The following is a 19,828-nucleotide window of genomic DNA, read 5'->3' as shown; positions in this document are numbered from 1 at the left end:
TACACCAGTTCTGGGTTTGCTTTTCACAAGAAGCATTGCCTGATGTGAATGATGTCTTGCACAAAAGAGCTCTTAGAAGACCTACGATTCAGAATTGTTGACTTGCATAAAGCTGGAAAGGGTTATAAAAGTATCTCCAAAAGCCTTGCTTTTCATCAGTTCACGGTAAGACAAATTGTCTATAAATGGAGAAAGTTCAGCACTGCTGCTACTCTCCCTAGGAGTGGTCGTTCTGTAAAGATGACTGCAAGAGCACAGTGCAGACTGCTCAATGAGGTGAAGAAGAATCCTAGAGTGTCAGCTAAAGACTTACAAAAGTCTCTGGCATATGCTAACATCCCTGTTAGCGAATCTATGATACGTAAAACACTAAACAAGAATGGATTTCGTGGGAGGATACCACAGAGGAAGCCACTGTTGTCCAAAAAACAACATTGCTGCATGTTTACAGTTTGCACAAGAGCACCTGGATGTTCCACAGCAATACTGGCAAAATATTCTGTGGACAGATGAAACCAAAGTTGAGTTGTTTGGAAGAAACACACAACACTATGTGTGGAGAAAAAGAGGCACAGCACACCAACATCAAAACCGCATCCCAACTGTGAAGTATGGTGGTGGGGGCATCATGGTTTGGGGCTGCTTTGCTGCATCAGGGCCTGGATGGATTGCTATCATCGAATGAAAAATGAATTCCCAAGTTTATCAAGACATTTTGCAGGAGAACTTAAGGCCATTTGTCCACTAGCTGAAGCTCAACAGAAGATGGGCGTTGCAACAGGACAAAGACCCAAAGCGTAGAAGTAAATCAACAACAGAATGGCTTAAACAGAAGAAAATACGCCTTCTGGAGTGGCCCAGTCAGAGTCCTGACCTCAACCCGATTGAGATGCTGTGGCATGACCTCAAGAAAGCGATTCACACGAGACAACCCAAGAATATTGCTGAACTGAAACAGTTCTGTAAAGAGGAATGGTCAAGAATTACTCCTGACCATTGTGCACGTCTGATCTGCAACTGCAGGAAACGTTTGGTTGAAGTTATTGCTGCCAAAGGAGGTTCAACCAGTTATTAAATACAATGGTTCACATTCTTTTTCCACCTGCACTGTGAATGTTTACATGGTGTGTTCAATAAAAACATGGTAACATTTAATTCTTTGTGTTATTAGTTTAAAGGGTCACTAAAGGATTTTTTTTTTAGCTAAATAGCTTCCTTTACCGTACTGCAGTCCTGGTTTCATGTCCTCATTGTTTGTTTTTGCTTTGATGTTGCTGTAATTCCTCTCTGTTCTGGACACTTCCTGGTTGTCTGTTTCCTGATCACCACAGTACTGGGATATTTCTCAATGTGGTGACTAATCAAGGAGGTGTGTCTAAAACCCCTCAGCACCAATCCAGTTTCGTTTTGCAAAACCTTCACTGCCATCTATTGGCTCTCTGGCTCTGTACATCAGAGAACCAGGAAACAACAGCAAAAACGAAACTAAACTGCAGGTATATGATTGGTTTTTATCTATTTTTAATCATTCTTAAAAGGAATCAGTTAACTATTATGTATCTATACCCTGTAAACAGTAATTTCAGCAAAACATTTTTTTTCCTTTAGTGACCCTTTAAGCAGACTGTGATTGTCTATTGTTGTGACTTAGATGAAGATCAGATCACATTTTATGACCAATTTCTGCAGAAATCCATATCATTCCAAAAGGGTTCACATACTTTTTCTTGCAACTGTATAACTCAGCACTAGAGTAAGTCGGAGGTTTGAACAGTATTATCTGACTGTTCCCTATCGCTGTAGGTTGCAGCAGACACCCAACTGTTTTTCTGTGGGCTATTAATTGATTGCAGTCAATTTTTTTTATGTGTACTGCTGGTCACATGATAATAAAGAATTCATTTGCATGACCCATTATTTGTATATAGGATTTATATAGTGCCAACAGTTTGTGCAACGCTTTACAATATAAAATGAGTCAGAACAATTACAATACAGTTCAAAACGGAAGGAATTGGACGGCCCTGCTTATGGAGTTTACAATCTAAAAGGAGGGGAAGGTGGCACAAAATGTAATAGCTGTGTTGGATGATCTGATTGAGATGGCCAAAGTACAATTGTTAGGTGGGGGTACAGTAGGGTGGGCTTCCCTAAATAAATTAGTTTTTAAGGATTGCCTAAAGGCAGACAAAGTAAGAGCTAATTGGACATACTGGGGTAGTTGGTTCTAGAGGAGGGGAGAAGTTCTGGAGGTGAGCATGGGAGCAAGTAACAAGGAAGCTAGAGAGCTGGAGGTCTTGGGAGGAGCGGAGAGGACAGTTTGGACAATATCTGCAACTGAGGTTGGTGATGTAGCTGGGGGCAGTGTTCTTAATGGCTTTGTTTGTTGTTGTTCTTACCTCTTCTCCCATGCAGCCAGCGAGTTAAGAAGCTGGGTGAGGGGGGCCAAAAATTACTTCTCACCAAACGGGGCCTCTAGTATTTTGGGGGGCCCTCCGCAGCTTTGCAGGGCCCTAAGCGGCTTGCATAGTGAGCCTATAGGGCGGATCGGCCCTGTATGTTGGGCCAGTGGGAGCCAGTAAAGGGATTGGCAGAGAGTCATGGATTCGTTAGAAAGGTATATGAATCCATGAGTGCGAACTTCCTTTTGTTGGGCGTTTATAATAAGACTACAATATGTGAATGATTGCTTTAAGAAAGGTCAGCTCAGCCCTAAACAGTGTTTGTTTTTATATTGCATTGCTCTCAAGTTAAATTATATTCTGTTTCTTATACAGTATATTTTAGTGGTGAGATATATCCAGCTCTACACAAATTGTGCATCCATCATATCCAAATTACCGTATATACCCGAGTATAAGCCAAGTTTTTCAGCCCTTTTTTTGTGGCTGAAAATACCCCCCTCGGCTTATACTCAAGTCAGTGTACCTTAAGGGCTGCGAGCGTCCATTGTTTAAAAGTCGCGGCTTCCCCTTGGTCCCTTCCGTGATGGGAATTTCCCAGCAGACACTGTGTTCAGTGTTCCGCCTATCACTGATGTCCTCTCATGCTCGGACTCAGTTTCCCAGCAGACACTGTTCAGTGTTCCGCCAATAACGTACGTCTTTTCATCCTCGGACAAGAGAACGTCCATGATAGGCAGAACACTCAACACAGTGTCTGCTGGGAAACTGAGTCTGAGGATGAGAAGACGTCCATAATAGGCTGCTGAGAAATGCCAATCATGGAACGGGACCAGGAGGAGACTGCGACTTTTAAACAATGAATGGATGCCCGCAGCCTGTAAAAATTTCAGGTACACTGTCTCGGGCACAGGGAGGCTGCAATGGGCACAGTGAGGTGGCAATGGGCACAGTGGCAATGGGCACAGTGAGGTGGCAATGGGCACAGTGAGATTGGGCACAGTGAGGTTGCAATGGGCACAGTGAGGTTGGGCACAGTGAGGTTGGGCACAGTGAGGCTGCAATGAGCACAGTGAGGCTGCAATGGGCACAGTGAGGCATGCAAATGGGCATTGTTGACCCTCTTTTCCACTTATAGTGGCTGATGCATTATCTCCCTAGGCTTATACTCGAGTCAATACGTTTTCCCATTTTTTTGGGGGTAAAATTAGGTACCTCGGCTTATACTCGGGTCAGCTTATACTCGAGTATATACGGTATGTTGTCATGCTACCTTTATAGATTCTCCAGAATGTAGAAAGCCAATTCAGGAATCCAGTTCCAGAGAGTGATATGTGCATTATGGCCTTGTGTGAGGCATTGGATACACATACCGGAGAAAGCTGTCGTTGTCTCCAAGAGAATAAAAAGCAGTGGATCAATTAACCTATTGCTGCCCAGCCAAAATTAAATCATCAATTTAGGATATAATTGGATTTAATTAAAAAAATCCAGTGCTGTACTTCACATTATATACAATGGGGTTCATTCACTAAAACCGGAGCTGCAAACTCCGGGCCAGCTCTGCCTAGAAACCAATCAGCTTCTAGGTTTTTGTCAAAGTTTAACCACTTCAATAACAGTGCCCAAGCCAATTTTCAGCTTTCAGCGCTGTCGCTGTTTAAATGACAATTGCACGATCATACAACACTGTACTCAAACAGAATTTGTATAATTTTGTTCCCATAAATAGAGCTTTATTTTGGTGGTATTTGATCACCTCTGCGGTTTTTAATTTTTGCTAAACAAATAAAAAAGACCAACATTTTTTGAAAAAAAAATATGTTTTTCTTTTGTTTCTGTTATAAAATGTTGTAAATAAGTGATGGGCACTGATAAGACGGCACCGATGGGCACTGACGGGCGTCACTGATATGCAGCACTGATGGGCAATGATAGGTGACACTAATGCACTCATGGGTGGCACTGGTGGGCACTGATAGGCGACACTGATAGGCACTGAAAGGCTGCACTGAAGAGTACTTATGGGTGGCACTGATACGTGGCACTGATAGATGGCACTGATAGGCATCACTGATGGCACTGACACTGGTAGGCATTGGGGATGGGCACTGATTGGCAGCTGCCTGGGCACTGATTGGCATTTCCCTGGTGGTCTAGGGTGGCATACCTGGTGGTCCAGTGTGGTGGCCATCCCTGGTGGTCCTGGTGGTCCTGGACGGGCATCCGAGGGGGGGTGCTGATAAACAATCAGCACAGACCCCTCTGTTAGACGCGAGTGAGGAAAAGCTAATCAATGGCTCTTCCTGTTTACATGGTGATCAGCGGTGATTGGACATGGCTGATCACGTGGTAAAGAGCCTCCGTCAGAGGCTCTTTACTGAGATTGGTGTAGCGGTGTGTCAGACTGACACGCCGCACCACCGATGGGCGGCGGCTGTTATCCTGCTGGACATCATGTCAGGATAACTGAACCACCGCCCGTGCGTCATTCTGCTATAGCCCATGCGGGAAGTGGTTAATTTAACAAGCTGAAGCTAGGAGCTGATTGGCTACCACGAACAGCTGCACCAGATTTTGCACGCTTCAGTTTTAGTAAATTAACCCCAACGCCTGTTTAATAGCAAGTTTTAAAAATTCCTCTGTCTGAGTATTAGGTTGGCCATAATTTAGCCTAAACCTCTCCCTGGTCTGATGCCCAGTACTCTGCCAAGGATATAGCCATTTAGGGCTACACATAAAAAGCAGTAATGAGTGATCCAACTGTAAGAACTGATTGTTCTCTTTTCAGCTTAATGGAAACATTTGTAAAAACAGTCTACAATATTGCTTTTTTGTATTTGTACATTTAGGCCCAGATTTTTAAAGGACTTACGACGTGTACGCCGTCGTAAGTCGTAATCCGACCCGTCGTATCTATGCGACTGATTCTTAGAATCAGTTACGCATAGATATCCATTAGATCCGACAGGCGTAAGTGTCTTACGCTGTCGGCTCTAAACTGCAATTTTTTTTTGCCCGCTAGGTGGCACTTCCGTCGAATTCCGCGTCGAGTATGCAAATTAGCTAGATACGCGAATTCCCGAATGTACGCGCGGCCGACGCAGTAAAGTTACGACGTTTACGTTAGGCTTTTCCCGGCGTAAAGTTGCCCCTGCTATATGAGGCGCAGCCAATGGTAAGTATGGCCGTCGTTCCCGCGTCAAAATTTTAAAAAGTTACGTCGTTTGCGTAAGTCGTCTGTGAATGGGGCTGGACGTCATTTACGTTCACGTCGAAACCAATGACGTCCTTGCGACGTCATTTGGAGCAATGCACACTGGGATATTTTACGGACGGCGCATGCGCAGTTCGTTCGGCGCGGAGATACGCCCAGTGTACAGGAATCTGGGCCTTATTTTTTTAATGCTTTCACTGACTATAGGCAAAGTGATTTGACAGCATCAGTTTTTGGAACAAGCATCTGCTCTGAACATTGAACATTTACAAGCATTACATTTAATAAAAGGACAGCTTTACGGGCTGTGAGCAGTGAAATATATTCCAACGTAAAATCTCTTTCTACTGTTTTACCACCAGTGGGATTTGCATAGCACACTAAGCCTGTTTCTAGTATTCTGAAGAAATCTTCCTTGACATGTTGTTATGATTGTCTAGCATGTGATCTTTCCTGTTTGTCTTTGCTGTTTTTATGTGTTGTGCAATGTAGTAGACAGATTTGAATGTAAGAAACAAACTTTATTTCCTCCTATTACCATGTACCTTGCACCGTCTGCAGCACAATTTATTGGCTCCTTGTTCTTCTTCTATTTACCTTGGCTGTGTTGTATTGTACAGGAGAAAGAGGCAGATACCAAACCATACTAGTTGTATTAAACACCAAAAAAAAGAAAGAAAAAAAGACAACATTAAAGCTGAGTTCCAGTCTTTTTTTACACTTCCAATGTTCCCCTCCCCCCGATGAACAGTGCTAAATAGATATTTTTTTTCCCCTAGATACCTTTTTTATATTTCTTCCAGCGGCACTTCCTGGACGCATAGGGGATGACATCATTAGGCGATTCCCTTGTCTTTGGGAAGCCTAATGAAATCTTGTAGTATTTGAATATAGGGCTGCAACTAATGCTTATTTTCAGAATCGATTAGTTGGCCGATTATTGTTTTGAATAATCAAATAATTACTGTAAACAAAGTGTGGTGTATAATTTAGTTAAAGCGAAGCTCCAGTCTCCACAACAATTTTTTTTTTTTAAAAGCACCACCATGTACTTGTATGGAAATAATTGCCTATTGTTGTAACTGTATTCACACCTGTTTGAATACAGATGTTGTTACATCTGTAATCGATCACACGATCTTGTCAGCAGGTAGGGGCCATGGTGGATGTGGACATCTGAAGCCCGCTCCTGTTTACTTCCGGGATTCGGTGCAGCTAGCTACCCAGCATGCACCTCCCAATCTCGCGCCTGCGCAGTACTGACCCTGCGCAGCACAGTCTGTTGATTGCAGAAGACAACCCAAAAGTCAGCTGCGGTCAGGGAAAATAAGGTGAGATTTCAATATTAGGTGATTTCCTTGGACTCCTGGGTAGATAACTCCGATTTCCCAGGAGTCCAAGGGAATCGTCTTATGACGACATTGCCTAGGTGGCTGGACCAGAAGTGCTTTATAGACAGATACAAATAAGGTATTCAGTCATTAAAAAAAAAAAAAAAAATCCATTTATGAATGCACTGCAGGTGGGCATGTGGATGAAAGCTACTTTTAAAAATAGGTGGAACCCTGCTTTAATATGTAAGGTTTAAAGAAAAAGTTAATTAATTCTTAAATATCTATATGCAGTGGTAAATATAAATAACCAACTATATGGTAACAGAGCAAAATTCTCTAATCCACTCTGAGAATAACAGAGAGAAGAGATATAGGCCCGGATTCACAAAGCACTTGCGCCGACGTATCTCAAAATACGCCGCGTAAGTGCAAATGTGCGCCGTCGTATCTGTGCGCCACACCCACAAACTAAGATACACCTATAAACAGGCTTCATCCCGCCGACGTAACTTGCCTACGCTGGCGTAGCGTGGGCGCATATTTAGGCTGGACGCATGTGGCGCTCCCATTGAATTTCTATTCAAATATGCAAATGAGGGAAATACGGCGATTCACGAACGTACGTGCGCCCGATGCAGGCTACGCGATGTGTGCTTAAGTTGTACGTCCGGCCTAAAGTTAAGCCCCATAAAGGAGGTGTAACCCAGCAGCAGACATGCAAAGGTCTGCACCAGGGAACACAAGCCGGCGTATTTTACGGAGTTTACGTTGGACGTGTGTGTGGCTGGGCGTATTTTAGGCAGTTGTTCGGACGTGGTTATGAGCATGCGCAGAGGGATGCGTCCTCGTCTCGGCGCATGCGCAGTTGGTGATACGTATCTGTCTGGCGCTCGGCCCATCATTTGCATGGGGTCATGCCTCATTTGCATGGCTCACGCCCACTTCCACCTACGCCGACGCCGACTTACGCCTTCGAAACCCAGAGCAGCTTTGGCAGCACTGGCTTTGTGAATTCCATGCTTGCCTCTCTGCGCTGCGTCGGTGTAGCGTATATTATTTGCGCTACGGTGGCATAATGTGCGCCCGCTCTCTGTGAATCTGGGCCATACTGTAAATACTATTAGAGGTTAAATCTGGTAAATATCATCAGACTCAGAGATCAAATTTTTTAGTTAAATACAAAAAGCTAAGGACTGTTTTGCGGATTTGTAGACAGAACTGTAATATATTATGACAGACTGCCTTGTCATCGGCAGGTGGCTGCCTGCGCTTGCTGTCGCTAATGCTGGCCATACAAAAAAAATATATATTTTAAAAATGTTTGTTCGACCACAGTGACAGGAAAATTCGAAGGAGCAGAATAGAAAACTTCTTGGTCAAAGGAATTTTCTGACTGTGTATGTGGTTTTTGTTCAGAAATTATATTCATTTTAAAACCGAATGTTAAAAGCAAGTGACAATTTCAAACAACATTCTTTCATTCAGCGAATGTACAAAGATTTTTCGTGTTAATACCCTCGTCCAAAAATCGATGCGTGTACGGCCAGCATAAGGCTCGGTTCACACCTATGCAGTTTGCTTTTGATCTGTTTCTACGGTGCATTTTGCTGTGCGTTTTGCATTTTTGCACACATTTGCGTTCTGCATTTTTTTTGCTTTTATTTTGGGCAATTTGCTGCACCGAATCCTAGAAAAAGACACAAGTGGGCACCAGATGCTCACATAGATGGCCACATGCCTGTTTCCAAGATCAGGTAAATTTTTAAAGATTAAAAACTAATCAGCATGCATACTGTTCTACTAGTATTCTAATGTAAAAGTAAAGACAATCAAGGGGGATCTTTTTAAAAAAAAAATTGTTTATGGGAACTGGAGCTCCACTTTAAACAATATAGAGCATGATTACCTTGTGCATTGCACAGAGCAGGTAAGTATAGACAACACTGTTATCCGATCCTGCCCCCCCCGGGGATTGATAGGTGCATGCAATCCACACCCATCCACCTCAGAGCCTTATTGTATGTATAATCTGCTGGGACTTGTAGTTCTCCAATCTCCGTCTTCTCCATGAGCCCCAGGAGAAGATGGAGAACTACAAGTCCCAGCAGTCTAACTACAATAACAGGCTCTGAGGTGGATGGGTGGGGATCAGGCAGTGCACGGGCTGATGACTTTTACTGTGATGTATATGGAGGGAGTGTGATGCAGGACTAATGTAAAGGAAGGTGCTATAATGTATTTTAAAGGGGGGCTGCAAAGTAAAGGGGTGGCTGTGATGTAAAAGGGGGTGCTGTGATGTAAAGAAAGCTGTAATTTAGAATGAGGGCTGTAATGTAAACAGGGGGACTGTAATATAAAGGGGGGCTGCCATGTAAAAGGGGGCAGTGTTGTATATTATGGTTGTATTGTAAAGGTGTACCATAATGTAAAGAGGAGCCCTGCGACTTGGGACTGGAAAGTTGCAGGATAAGTCACTTTGATAGACCTCCAGAATACACAGGCATTGCTTCAAGTCGCTGCAAAATTGCAGCAAAAAATTGTGGCGACTTTCAGGCTAACACAGTCTGAAAGTTTGATACGACTTAAACCAATGCCTGTGTATTCTGGAGGTCTATGGACCTCAAGTTGCATCAAAGTGGGACCAAAGTAATGCAGGGACTACTTTGAAGTCGCTGTGACTTGAAGTCGCACAGAAATGAACGGTTCTCATTAGAAATCATGGGGTACGACTTGTCATGCAACGTTGAAGTCCCAAGTCGCAGGACAAGTAATGCAGTATGTCTGCAGTCTCTGGTAATCTTGTGCAGTATGACCGCAGTCTCTGGTAATCTTGTGCAGTATGTCCGCCGTCTCTGGTAATCTTGTGCAGTATGTTCGCAGTCTCTGGTAATTTCATTCAGTATGTCCGCAGTCTCTGGTAATCTTGTGCAGTATGTGCGCAGTCGCTGGTAATCTTGTGCAGTATGACCGCAGTCTCTGGTAATCTTGTGCAGTATGTCCGCCGTCTCTGGTAATCTTGTGCAGTATGTCCGCAGTCTCTGGTAATTTCATTCAGTATGTCCGCAGTCTCTGGTAATCTTGTGCAGTATGTGCGCAGTCTCTGGTAATCTTGTGCAGTGTGTCCGCAGTCTCTGGTAATCTTGTGCAGTATGTGCGCAGTCTCTGGTAATCTTGTGCAGTATGTCCGCAGTCTCTGGTAATCTCGTGCAGTATGTCCGCAGTCTCTGATAATCTCATGCCCATTTAGAGTCCTTCATAACTTTGTAATTGTAATTTTTTAGTTTGTTTGCGCCGATCTGTAAGGCTACGCTGTATACCATGATTTGTGATGCTGGGGCTATATACTCTGTGCTGTGATGCTGAGCTGTATACTCCTGACACTATGAGTGGAAGCAAGTGGAATACAGGGGACGGAGTGGGTGTATTCTATAGGGGGTGTGGCTTATGTGAAGTGGGAGGGACCAAATGTGGAGGGGCGGGGTCTTGCACCCCCCCATCCTAAAACTTCACCAGCCACCACTGCTTTCTACCAAACAGTTCTACTTTGGTTTCATCTGACCTTATGACATTCTCCCAATCCTCTTGTGGATCATCCAAATGCTCTCTAGCAAACCTCAGATGGGCCCAGGCATGTACTGGCTTAAGCAGGGGGGGACGTCTAGCACTACAGGATCTGAGTCCCTGGCGGCGTAGTGTGTTACTGATGGTAGCCTTTGTTACATTGGTCCCAGCTCTCTGCAGGTCATTCACTAGGTCCCCCCGTGTGGTTCTGGGATTTTTGCTCACCGTTTTTGTGATCATTTTGACTCCACGGGGTGAGATCCTGCGTGGAGCCCCAGATCGAGGGAGATTATCAGTGGTCTTGTATGGTCTCCATTTTCAAATTATTGCTCCCACAGATGATTTCTTCACACCAAGCTGCTTGCCTATTGCAGATTCAGTCTTCCCAGCCTGGTGCAGGTCTACAATTTTGTTTCTGGTGTCCTTCGACAGCTCTTTGGTCTTCACCATAGTGGAGTTTGGAGTGTGACTGAGGTTGTGGACAGGTGTCTTTTAGGCCCCGTACACACGACCGGTTTTCTCGGCAGAATCCAGCAAGAAACTCGATGGGAGACGTATTCTGCCGAGAAAACCGGTCGTGTGTACACTTTTCGCCGAGAAACCCGTCGGGCAACTCGTCGAGCCAAATAGAGAGCATGTTCTCTATTTCCTCGTTGGGCAATGGGAAAATTTGGCTCGACGAGTTTTGTGACAGCCGAACAAGGAACTCGACGAGCAAAACGATGTGTTTTGCCCGTCGAGTTTCTCGGTCGTGTGTACGGGGCCTCATACTGATAACAAGTTCAAACATGTGCCATTAATACAGGTAATGAGTGGAGGACAGAGGCGCCTCTTAAAGAAGAAGATACAGGTCTATGAGAGCCAGAAATCTTGCTTGTTTGTAGAGGGGACCAAATACTTATTTTCCACCATAATTTGCAAATAAATTCTTTCCAAATCAGACAATGTGATTGTCTGAATTTGTTTCCACATTTAGTCTCTCATAGTTGAGGTATACCTATGAGGACAATTACAGCCTCTCTCTTCTTTTTAAGTGGGAGAACTTGCACAATTGGTTTCTGACTAAATACTTTTTTTGCCTTACTGTATAGGGAAACACATTTACATTAGAAATATATCAGAACCAGGTATATACCAGATACAGCAAAAAAGTCTGGTTACAATCGCTTACCCATGAGTCCAAAGCCAGAAGCAAGCACGAAACCCCCCCCCCCCCCGCTGCGGACATGGGGGATTGATGCGGATGGTATGTCTAAGTAAAAAATGTAAATATATATATATAGCAATTGTACCCAGACTTTTTGGCTGTATCTGGTATATACCTGGTTCTAAAATATATTTATAATGTAAATTAATTTCCTTTTATTCCATTGTTACTCTTTCTATCTGTTTCCAAATGTATTATTTATCTTATAGATTCATCCTCCTGATGAAGCGGTCCTTTCATCGCGAAACTGGTAGAGGATTGTATAATCTGTGAGAAAGTTCCATAACCAGACATTCAGCTGGAAGTCTACAAGCATACAGTATGTACACTGTATTGACTTTCTATTCTTGTTTTTATGTTTTGTAAAATATGTGTGTTTTTTTAATCTAATAAATATACTTTTTTTTATTCAAAGTTTATCATTACTTATTAGTACCGAGATAGTCCATTCCCTCCCCCCTTTTTTGTACAAGGCTTTAACTTTGAGGCAAAACTCAAATTTTTATATATCTTTTTCATGTGACAACACTGAAGAAATGACACGTTGCTACAATGTAAGGCATTGAGTGTACAGCTTGTATAACAGTGTAAATTTGCTGTTCCCTCAAAATAACTCAACATACAGTCATTAATGTCTAAACCTCTGGCAACAAAAGTAAGTACACCCCTAGGTGAAAATATCCAAATTGTGCCCAATTAGCCATTTTCCCTCCCCAGGGTCATGTAACTCGTTAGTGTTACGAGGTCTTAGGTGTGAATAGGGAGCAGATGTGTTAAATTTGGTGTTATCGCTCTCATTCTCTCATACTGGTCACTCGAAGTTCAACATGGCACCTCATGGCAAATAACTCCCTGAAGATCTGAAAAAAAGAATAGTTGCTCTACATAAAGATGGTCTAGGCTATTAGAAGATTGCAGAGACCCTGAAACTGAGCTGCAGTACGGTGGCCAAGACCATACAGTGGTTTAACAGGACAGGTTCCACTCAGAACAGGCCTCACCATGGTCGACCAAAGAAGTTGAGTGCACGTGCTCAGCGTCATATCCAGAGGTTGTCTTTGCACACTGCATCAAATTGGTCTGCATTGCTATTGTGAGAGAAGGAAGTCTCTGGCGGCAACCAGGTGAGGAGTACAAAGACAAGTGTGTCTTGCCTACAGTCAAGCATGGTGGTGGGAGTGTCATGGTCTGGGGCTGCATGAGTGCTGCCAGCACTGGGGAGCTACAGTTTATTAAGGGAACCATGAATGCCAACATGTACTGTGACATACTGAAGCAGAGCATGATCCCCTTCCTTTTGGAGACTGGGCCGCAGGGCAGTATTCCAACATGATAACGACCCCAAAAACACCTTCAAGATGACCACTGCCTTTCTAAAGAAGCTGAGGGTAAAGGTGATGGACTGGTCAAGCATGACTTAAGACCTAAACCCTATTGAACATCTGTGGGCATACTCAAATGGAAGGTGGAGGAGCGCTAGGTCTCCAACATCCACCAACTCTGTGATGTCATCATGGAGGAGTGGCAAACTGTGAAGCTCTGTGAACTCCGTGCCCAAAGGGGTTAAGGCAGTGCTGGAAAATAATCGTGGCCACACAAAATATTGACACTTTGGTCCCAATTTGGAGATTTTCACTTAGGGTTGTACTCACTTTTGTTGCCAGCGGTTTAGACAATTAATGGCTGTGTGTTGAGTTATTTTGAGGGGACAGCAAATTTACACTGTTATTCAAGCTGTACACTACTTGTAGCAACGTGTAATTTCTTCAGTGTTGTCATATGAAAAGATATAATAAAATATTTACAAAAATGTGAGGGGGTGTCCTCACTTTTGTGACATACTGTATATCATCATCTACAGTACAAAATATCAAAAGATTCCAACAATCTGGACAAATCTCTGTGCGCAAGGGACAAGAACGTCAGTTAGGCTTCATGTGGATTTTGCAGCGGTTTGCGTTTTCCGGTGGCTGAGGTAAATGTAGGCCTTGTGTATATGAAGCCTTATGCCGCGTACACACGATCATTTTTCGGCATGAAAAAAACAACGTTTTAAAAAAATGTAATTTAAAATGATCGTGTGTGGGCTTCACATAATTTTTCAGATTCTGAAAAACGACAACATATTTTTTTCGAACATTGTGCATTTTTTAACGACGTTTTAAACAATGTCGTTTTTCGAGCTGTAAAAAATGATCGTGTGTGGGCTAAAACGAAGTTAAAAACCCGCTCATGCTCAGAAGCAAGTTATGAGACGGGAGCGCTCGTTCTGGTAAAACTACCGTTCATAATGGAGTAAGCACATTCATCACGCTGTAACAGACAGAAAAGCGTGAATCGTCTTCTACTAACAGGAAATCATCTAAAGCAGCCCCAAGGGTGGGGTCATCCGCATGGAACTTCCCCTTTATAGTGCCGTCGTACGCGTTGTACGTCACCGCGCTTTGCTAGAGCATTTTTTAAAAAATTATCGTGTGTGGGCAACGTCGTTTTAATGATGAAGTTGGAAAAAACAAAGTTTTTTCTACATGCCGAAAAACTTTAATTTTTTTCATGCCGAAAAATGATCGTGTGTACGCAGCATTAGAATCCTATAATATGTAAAAAGGTACTACAGCGCTATTACTAAAACCATATAAAATACTAAAGATAAGCTGCAGACACGTGAGGTGCACAAAACCAAAGTGAATAAATAAGAAAATATTGTGTTGCGCTGATAATCAAGTAAAAAATTGCATACATATATATATATATACACACCATATACATAAATAAGAACCCCCTACACCTCAAATCAGGGAGGTTTATGTGCAAAAGATAAACAAAAACCACTCAAAAACTATAATGTGAAAAAATTCAAATAGAACCAGCAAAAATAGTTCATGGAAAAAACACAGTTCAGTACATAGGCTAATAGGAGACAGGTGTGAGATCCACAGTCCTTTGGTGTGCAGCTGTCATTATAGCAAAAAATAAAATAAAAAAAATATAAAACCTTTTCCTTCTGGACTCCCCGATTAACACAGGATATCAACCGCTCATAAGGAGAAAAGAAAGATATATGGTGCAAATAACGTAATAAAATGGGAAATGAACCCTGCAATACAATGATTGCACTCACGGAACCTCGATGGTAAAAAGGCTCAACTGCAATCAGTCATTGAACGCCGCTCAGTGCTACGATCTCCTCAGAAGGACGGATTCGACCGTCGATCGCGTCACTCGGCTTCTCCCCCACGCGTATCGTCAATAGCCACTTGACTTATTCATGGGTTGCCCATGAATAAGTCAAGTGGCTATTGACGATACGCGTGGGGGAGAAGCCGAGTGACGCGATCGACGGTCGAATCCGTCCTTCTGAGGAGATCGTAGCACTGAGCGGCGTTCAATGACTGATTGCAGTTGAGCCTTTTTACCATCGAGGTTCCGTGAGTGCAATCATTGTATTGCAGGGTTCATTTCCCATTTTATTACGTTATTTGCACCATATATCTTTCTTTTCTCCTTATGAGCGGTTGATATCCTGTGTTAATCGGGGAGTCCAGAAGGAAAAGGTTTTATATTTTTATTTTTTTTTATTTTTTGCTATAATGACAGCTGCACACCAAAGGACTGTGGATCTCACACCTGTCTCCTATTAGCCTATGTACTGAACTGTGTTTTTTCCATGAACTATTTTTGCTGGTTCTATTTGAATTTTTTCACATTATAGTTTTTGAGTGGTTTTTGTTTATCTTTTGCACATAAACCTCCCTGATTTGAGGTGTAGGGGGTTCTTATTTATGTATATGGTGTGTATATATATATATATATGTATGCAATTTTTTACTTGATTATCAGCGCAACACAATATTTTCTTATTAGAATCCTATATCCGCTAAGAATGTTGAAGAAGAGGGGATAATATACCATAGTAAACATGGTCCTGTTCCAACTTATTTTGAGACATGTTGCTGCCAACAATTTCAAAATATATATTTTTTCCTAAAATAGTACATTTTCTAAGTTTAAACATTTCATATTTCTATTTGCTATCGTGAATATTGCAAAATATGAGATTTGCACATCATTGCATTTGGTTTGTATGGAGATTTTACACAGTGTCCCATTTTTTTTTTTTGGAATTGGGATTGTAGAATGGGAAAGCCCCTGGAATGGAGTGGACTTTAAGTGAAACTTCAACCAACACTTTTTTTATTATTATTATTTTACCGAGTATAGGAGGGGGTATACAGAAGTAAAACTTGAATCGGTTTGCAATCCTTCCCAAGTCTTTAGAAAATTTCCTATAATTCAACTTCTTAGCAATTACGTGCACCTCCTGGTCACCATAATACATTGCATTAAAAAAGTTTTGCCTCTTTCCTGATTTCGACTGTTATTGCAATTTTTGACACTTTGAAGCATATTTAGAAAACATTCATCAGTGAAGGTCTTATGGAATGTTTGCCAGTTGAACATTCACCATCACTTACTCAATTTTCAATACTTATAACACAGCAAATGGGCTAGCCTGAAAATGTCTGTCAGTTGTATATAGTGCAGCATACTGCTTGAATACCACTACCTGTGCCCAGTGCTCCAGTGTTTCCTGTTAAATATTGCTAACTAGTGAAAGCACAAAACTGTTTAAAAAAAACAAAGTTTGTTTATTGCAGATCATAAAAAATGTATATACAACATTAAAGTGAAAAAGATCACATTGTTTTTTTTAAAAAATTAGCAATTAACCATAACACTGAATAATGGCTTTTTTTTAAGAAGGGATACCTTTTTCTAATTGAACTTGCTGTTTAATCAGCCAAATACCTTTCAAGTGCATGAAAACACAAGATGTGCAAAATCTTAGCTTTATTTCTTTAGAAAACAGCCATATACTAAACAGAAAAGGCAGCCAGCATGCTAAAAAAAAAGATCTTTTCTCCTTGAGTGGAAGCATTAGTCATTCTGCAAAGGTCCAACTCATACCCTGCAGAGTCAGAACTAGAGTTTTCCAATCAGTAGGGAGCATGAGCTCTGCTGATTGCTATTGGTCTGACTCCGGGGGGTGGGGGGGGGGGGTTGTACATTTCTGCAGCAAGCTGCCAGGAATAGGCTTTCCTATTCAGGTTGGAATATATTCAGCTTGTTTGAACTGCAGGTTCAGTTGGGCATTAACACGTTGCAAGGAACACTTTTTGAATATTTCATGATAACAGGGTATTCAACAAATAATAGGTGTCAAAGCCTTACAGGCTCTTGAAATTACAAGAATTTTTTCACTGTATTAAAGTGACACTAAACTAACAGATGTGCAAATATGAAACGTTCAGTTTTACCAAAAGGTCCTTAAAATGCCCAGCAAACTAATTTGCTGGGTTTGCAACCTATGCACAGAAGATATTTAAATTGTGGTCTCCCCTAACCAAGGTTCTAGCCCAACACACCAAGCATAAAGTCTAATTTCTCCATAGCTAGAGAGCATTTTCCATGCTGACATGCTTGTGCTTCAAATGGAGAACATAAAATAACCTCCCCTATATATAGTATTGTAAAAAGTATTGGGACACCTGCCTTTACACACACTTAGGGCCAGATTCTCAAAAGAGATACAACGGCGTATCTCCAGAGTCTGGCCGGTCGTATCTATGCGCCTGATTCTTAGAATCAGTTACGCATAGATTTCTATTAGATCTGACCGGCGTAAGTCTCTTACGCAGTCGGATCGTAACTGCATATTTACGCTGGCCGCTAGGGGCGTGTACGCTGATTTACGCGTCAAAATATGTAAATCAGCTAGATACGCGAATTCACAAACGTACGCCCGGCCGACGCAGTACAGATACGCCATTTACGTTAGGCTTTTACCGGCGTAAAGTTACCCCTGCTATATGGTGGCGTAAGTGCGGCGTATCAATGTTAAGTATGGCCGTCGTTCCCGCGACGAAATTTGAAAATTTTACGTTGTTTGCGTAACTCGTCCGTGAATGGGGCTGGACGGAATTTACGTTCACGTCAAAACCAATGCGTGTCTATAGAATTGTTTGATCATTCTTTCAAAAGTACAAAATCCTGTATAATAATAATTTGTAAGGTCAGGCACTGATTTTGGACGCAAAGGTCTGGCTCGCAGTCTCTGCTCGAATCCATCCCAAAGGTGTTCCATCGGGTTGAGGTCAAGACTGTGCAGGCCAGTCAAGTTCCTCCACCCCAAACTCGCTCAACCATGTCTTTATGGAATTTGTTTGTGCACTGGTGCCCAGTCATGTTGGAACAGGAAAGGGCCATCCCCAAACTGTTCCCATAAAGTTGAGAGCATGAAATTGTCCAAAATGTCTTGGTATGCAAACTAAGGGGCCAAGCCCAACCCATGAAAAACAATCCCAAACCATAATCCTCCCTCCACCAAATGATTTGGACCAGTGCATAAAGCAAGGTCAATAAAGACTTAAATGAGCAAGTTTGGGGTGGAGGAACCTGACTGGTCTGCACAGAGTACTCACCTCAACCCGATAGAACACCTTTGAGATGAATTAGAGTGGAGACTGCGAGCCAGGCCTCCTTGTCCAGCACTAGTGCCTGACCTCACATATGCATTTCTGTAAGAATGGTCAAACAGAAATAAGCTCCTAATACCCACACCACCTTCTGAGCCATCCGTGCTTAGTAAGAACTTGAGGGGAGCCCAATGCTGGTGTGCCAAGTGGTTATTTAAAGGGAGGACCTTACAGATGTTGAAACATTTTGGATTTAAAACAGATAAACCTAATATCTATAATGTCATGAAAGCTTTAATATGTTATGTAATGTCAATTTTTTTAATATTTTGTTCATGATGTAATTGTAAATTAGACACACTGCTTTAGTAAACTAAATTATGTCCAGTTAGGATTTTATTATTGCAAATTGGTCCAATCCCGATCAAATCTGAACCTTTGCAGGTCAGTTTGGTCATCTCTGTTAGCTAGTATACAGGAAATGCAACTTTTTTTACCCATTTTGGTTGGCATGTTTTCCAATCAGCTTCTGTCTTTTTACTCTACTAAGTTGAGTTTAATTTGCAGAAGAATAATTATACAGAATGCTCAGGCAATAAATTGTAAGCACCATGTGAAGGTATCCAGCCATAAATCAACATAATAAGAAGTAATTTGTCAAATATAGTTTACCGTAGTACAAAATTGTAATTAGCAAGGACAACATTTGCTGTTTCCAGACAGTAACATGTATTAGCAATACTGAACCATAACCCTCATCAGGTCAGTGACCAGCACTTATAGAGGTAATGGCTTTATACATACACTAATATTAAATTAAAAGTCTTTTTGGCACTGCTTTAAGTTGCTGTAAAATCTTCATTGGCTCCAGAAACATACGCATTCCACTGCAATGAATGATTGAATGATCACTTCATGATTTTTCAGTTGCAAGCCTTGTTTGATTTGTCCATTGAAGGGAGCGTAACACTGTAAAAACATTTTGCAAGGGCAGTGATCCTTATATAGATTTAGATGCCATTTCAGTGACCTTGTGTAAATCTGAACACTGTAGAAGAGAGCTGAATGTGTAATACCGCACACAACTGCAAGCTGCTTCATTCATTGACATACCATGTCAGTTTTTCGCCTGTCATGCCAATATATAAAATGACTTGACATAGGGTAGCAATGTCCCTTTAGTAAACTTTGTACAGTACCTGAAGTGTGAAAACCTGTCTGCTGTGTAAGAAGATCGTTGGGTAACAAAACATAAGACCAGAATACAACAAAAAGAAAAGACTGGTCTCCTCTTGTCTTTATACATTGCAGTACAATCTGGGGCATGAGGGCCATCAGAACCTTGCCAGAATAGGTGAACCATGAGGAAAGTTAGTGTCCCATTGAAGTTATTCCAACAGTATTAGAATTCAGCTTCATCGTAATGAATTGACTGAAGAAGACGTTGCAGGACAGTTGAAGAAATCCTGGCTGACCAAACGTGGATAACCCTCCATAACTCTCACCTGTACTGGGTCAAACTTCCAGTAGTATCTGCCCCTCAAAAAGTAGGCAAAACCTGGAACACAAAAAAGTCATAGGTAATAGGAGAATGTTTTTTTTCTATTGTTAATGTTGTAATGGTCAACCAA

The 19,828-nt window shown here is 42.0% G+C and overlaps 1 protein-coding gene across 1 annotated transcript in view; it reads right to left on the bottom strand.

Moving 5' to 3' along the window:
• Positions 1–18,255: 18,255 nt before the first annotated feature.
• Positions 18,256–19,828, bottom strand: part of MMP11 (matrix metallopeptidase 11) — a 56,033-nt gene continuing 54,460 nt past the window's right edge. Inside the window, exon 8 of the mRNA XM_040349036.1 lies at positions 18,256–19,755. Within this exon, the coding sequence (XP_040204970.1) occupies positions 19,613–19,755 (143 nt within the window). The 3' untranslated portion in view covers positions 18,256–19,612. The remainder of the gene's footprint in view (positions 19,756–19,828) is intronic.

This window comes from Rana temporaria, chromosome 1 (genome assembly GCF_905171775.1).
Source record: "Rana temporaria chromosome 1, aRanTem1.1, whole genome shotgun sequence".
Lineage (NCBI taxonomy): Eukaryota > Metazoa > Chordata > Amphibia > Anura > Ranidae > Rana > Rana temporaria.
The sequence above is the reverse complement of the archived record's forward strand: the minus strand, read 5'-3'. Positions and strand labels throughout refer to the sequence as shown.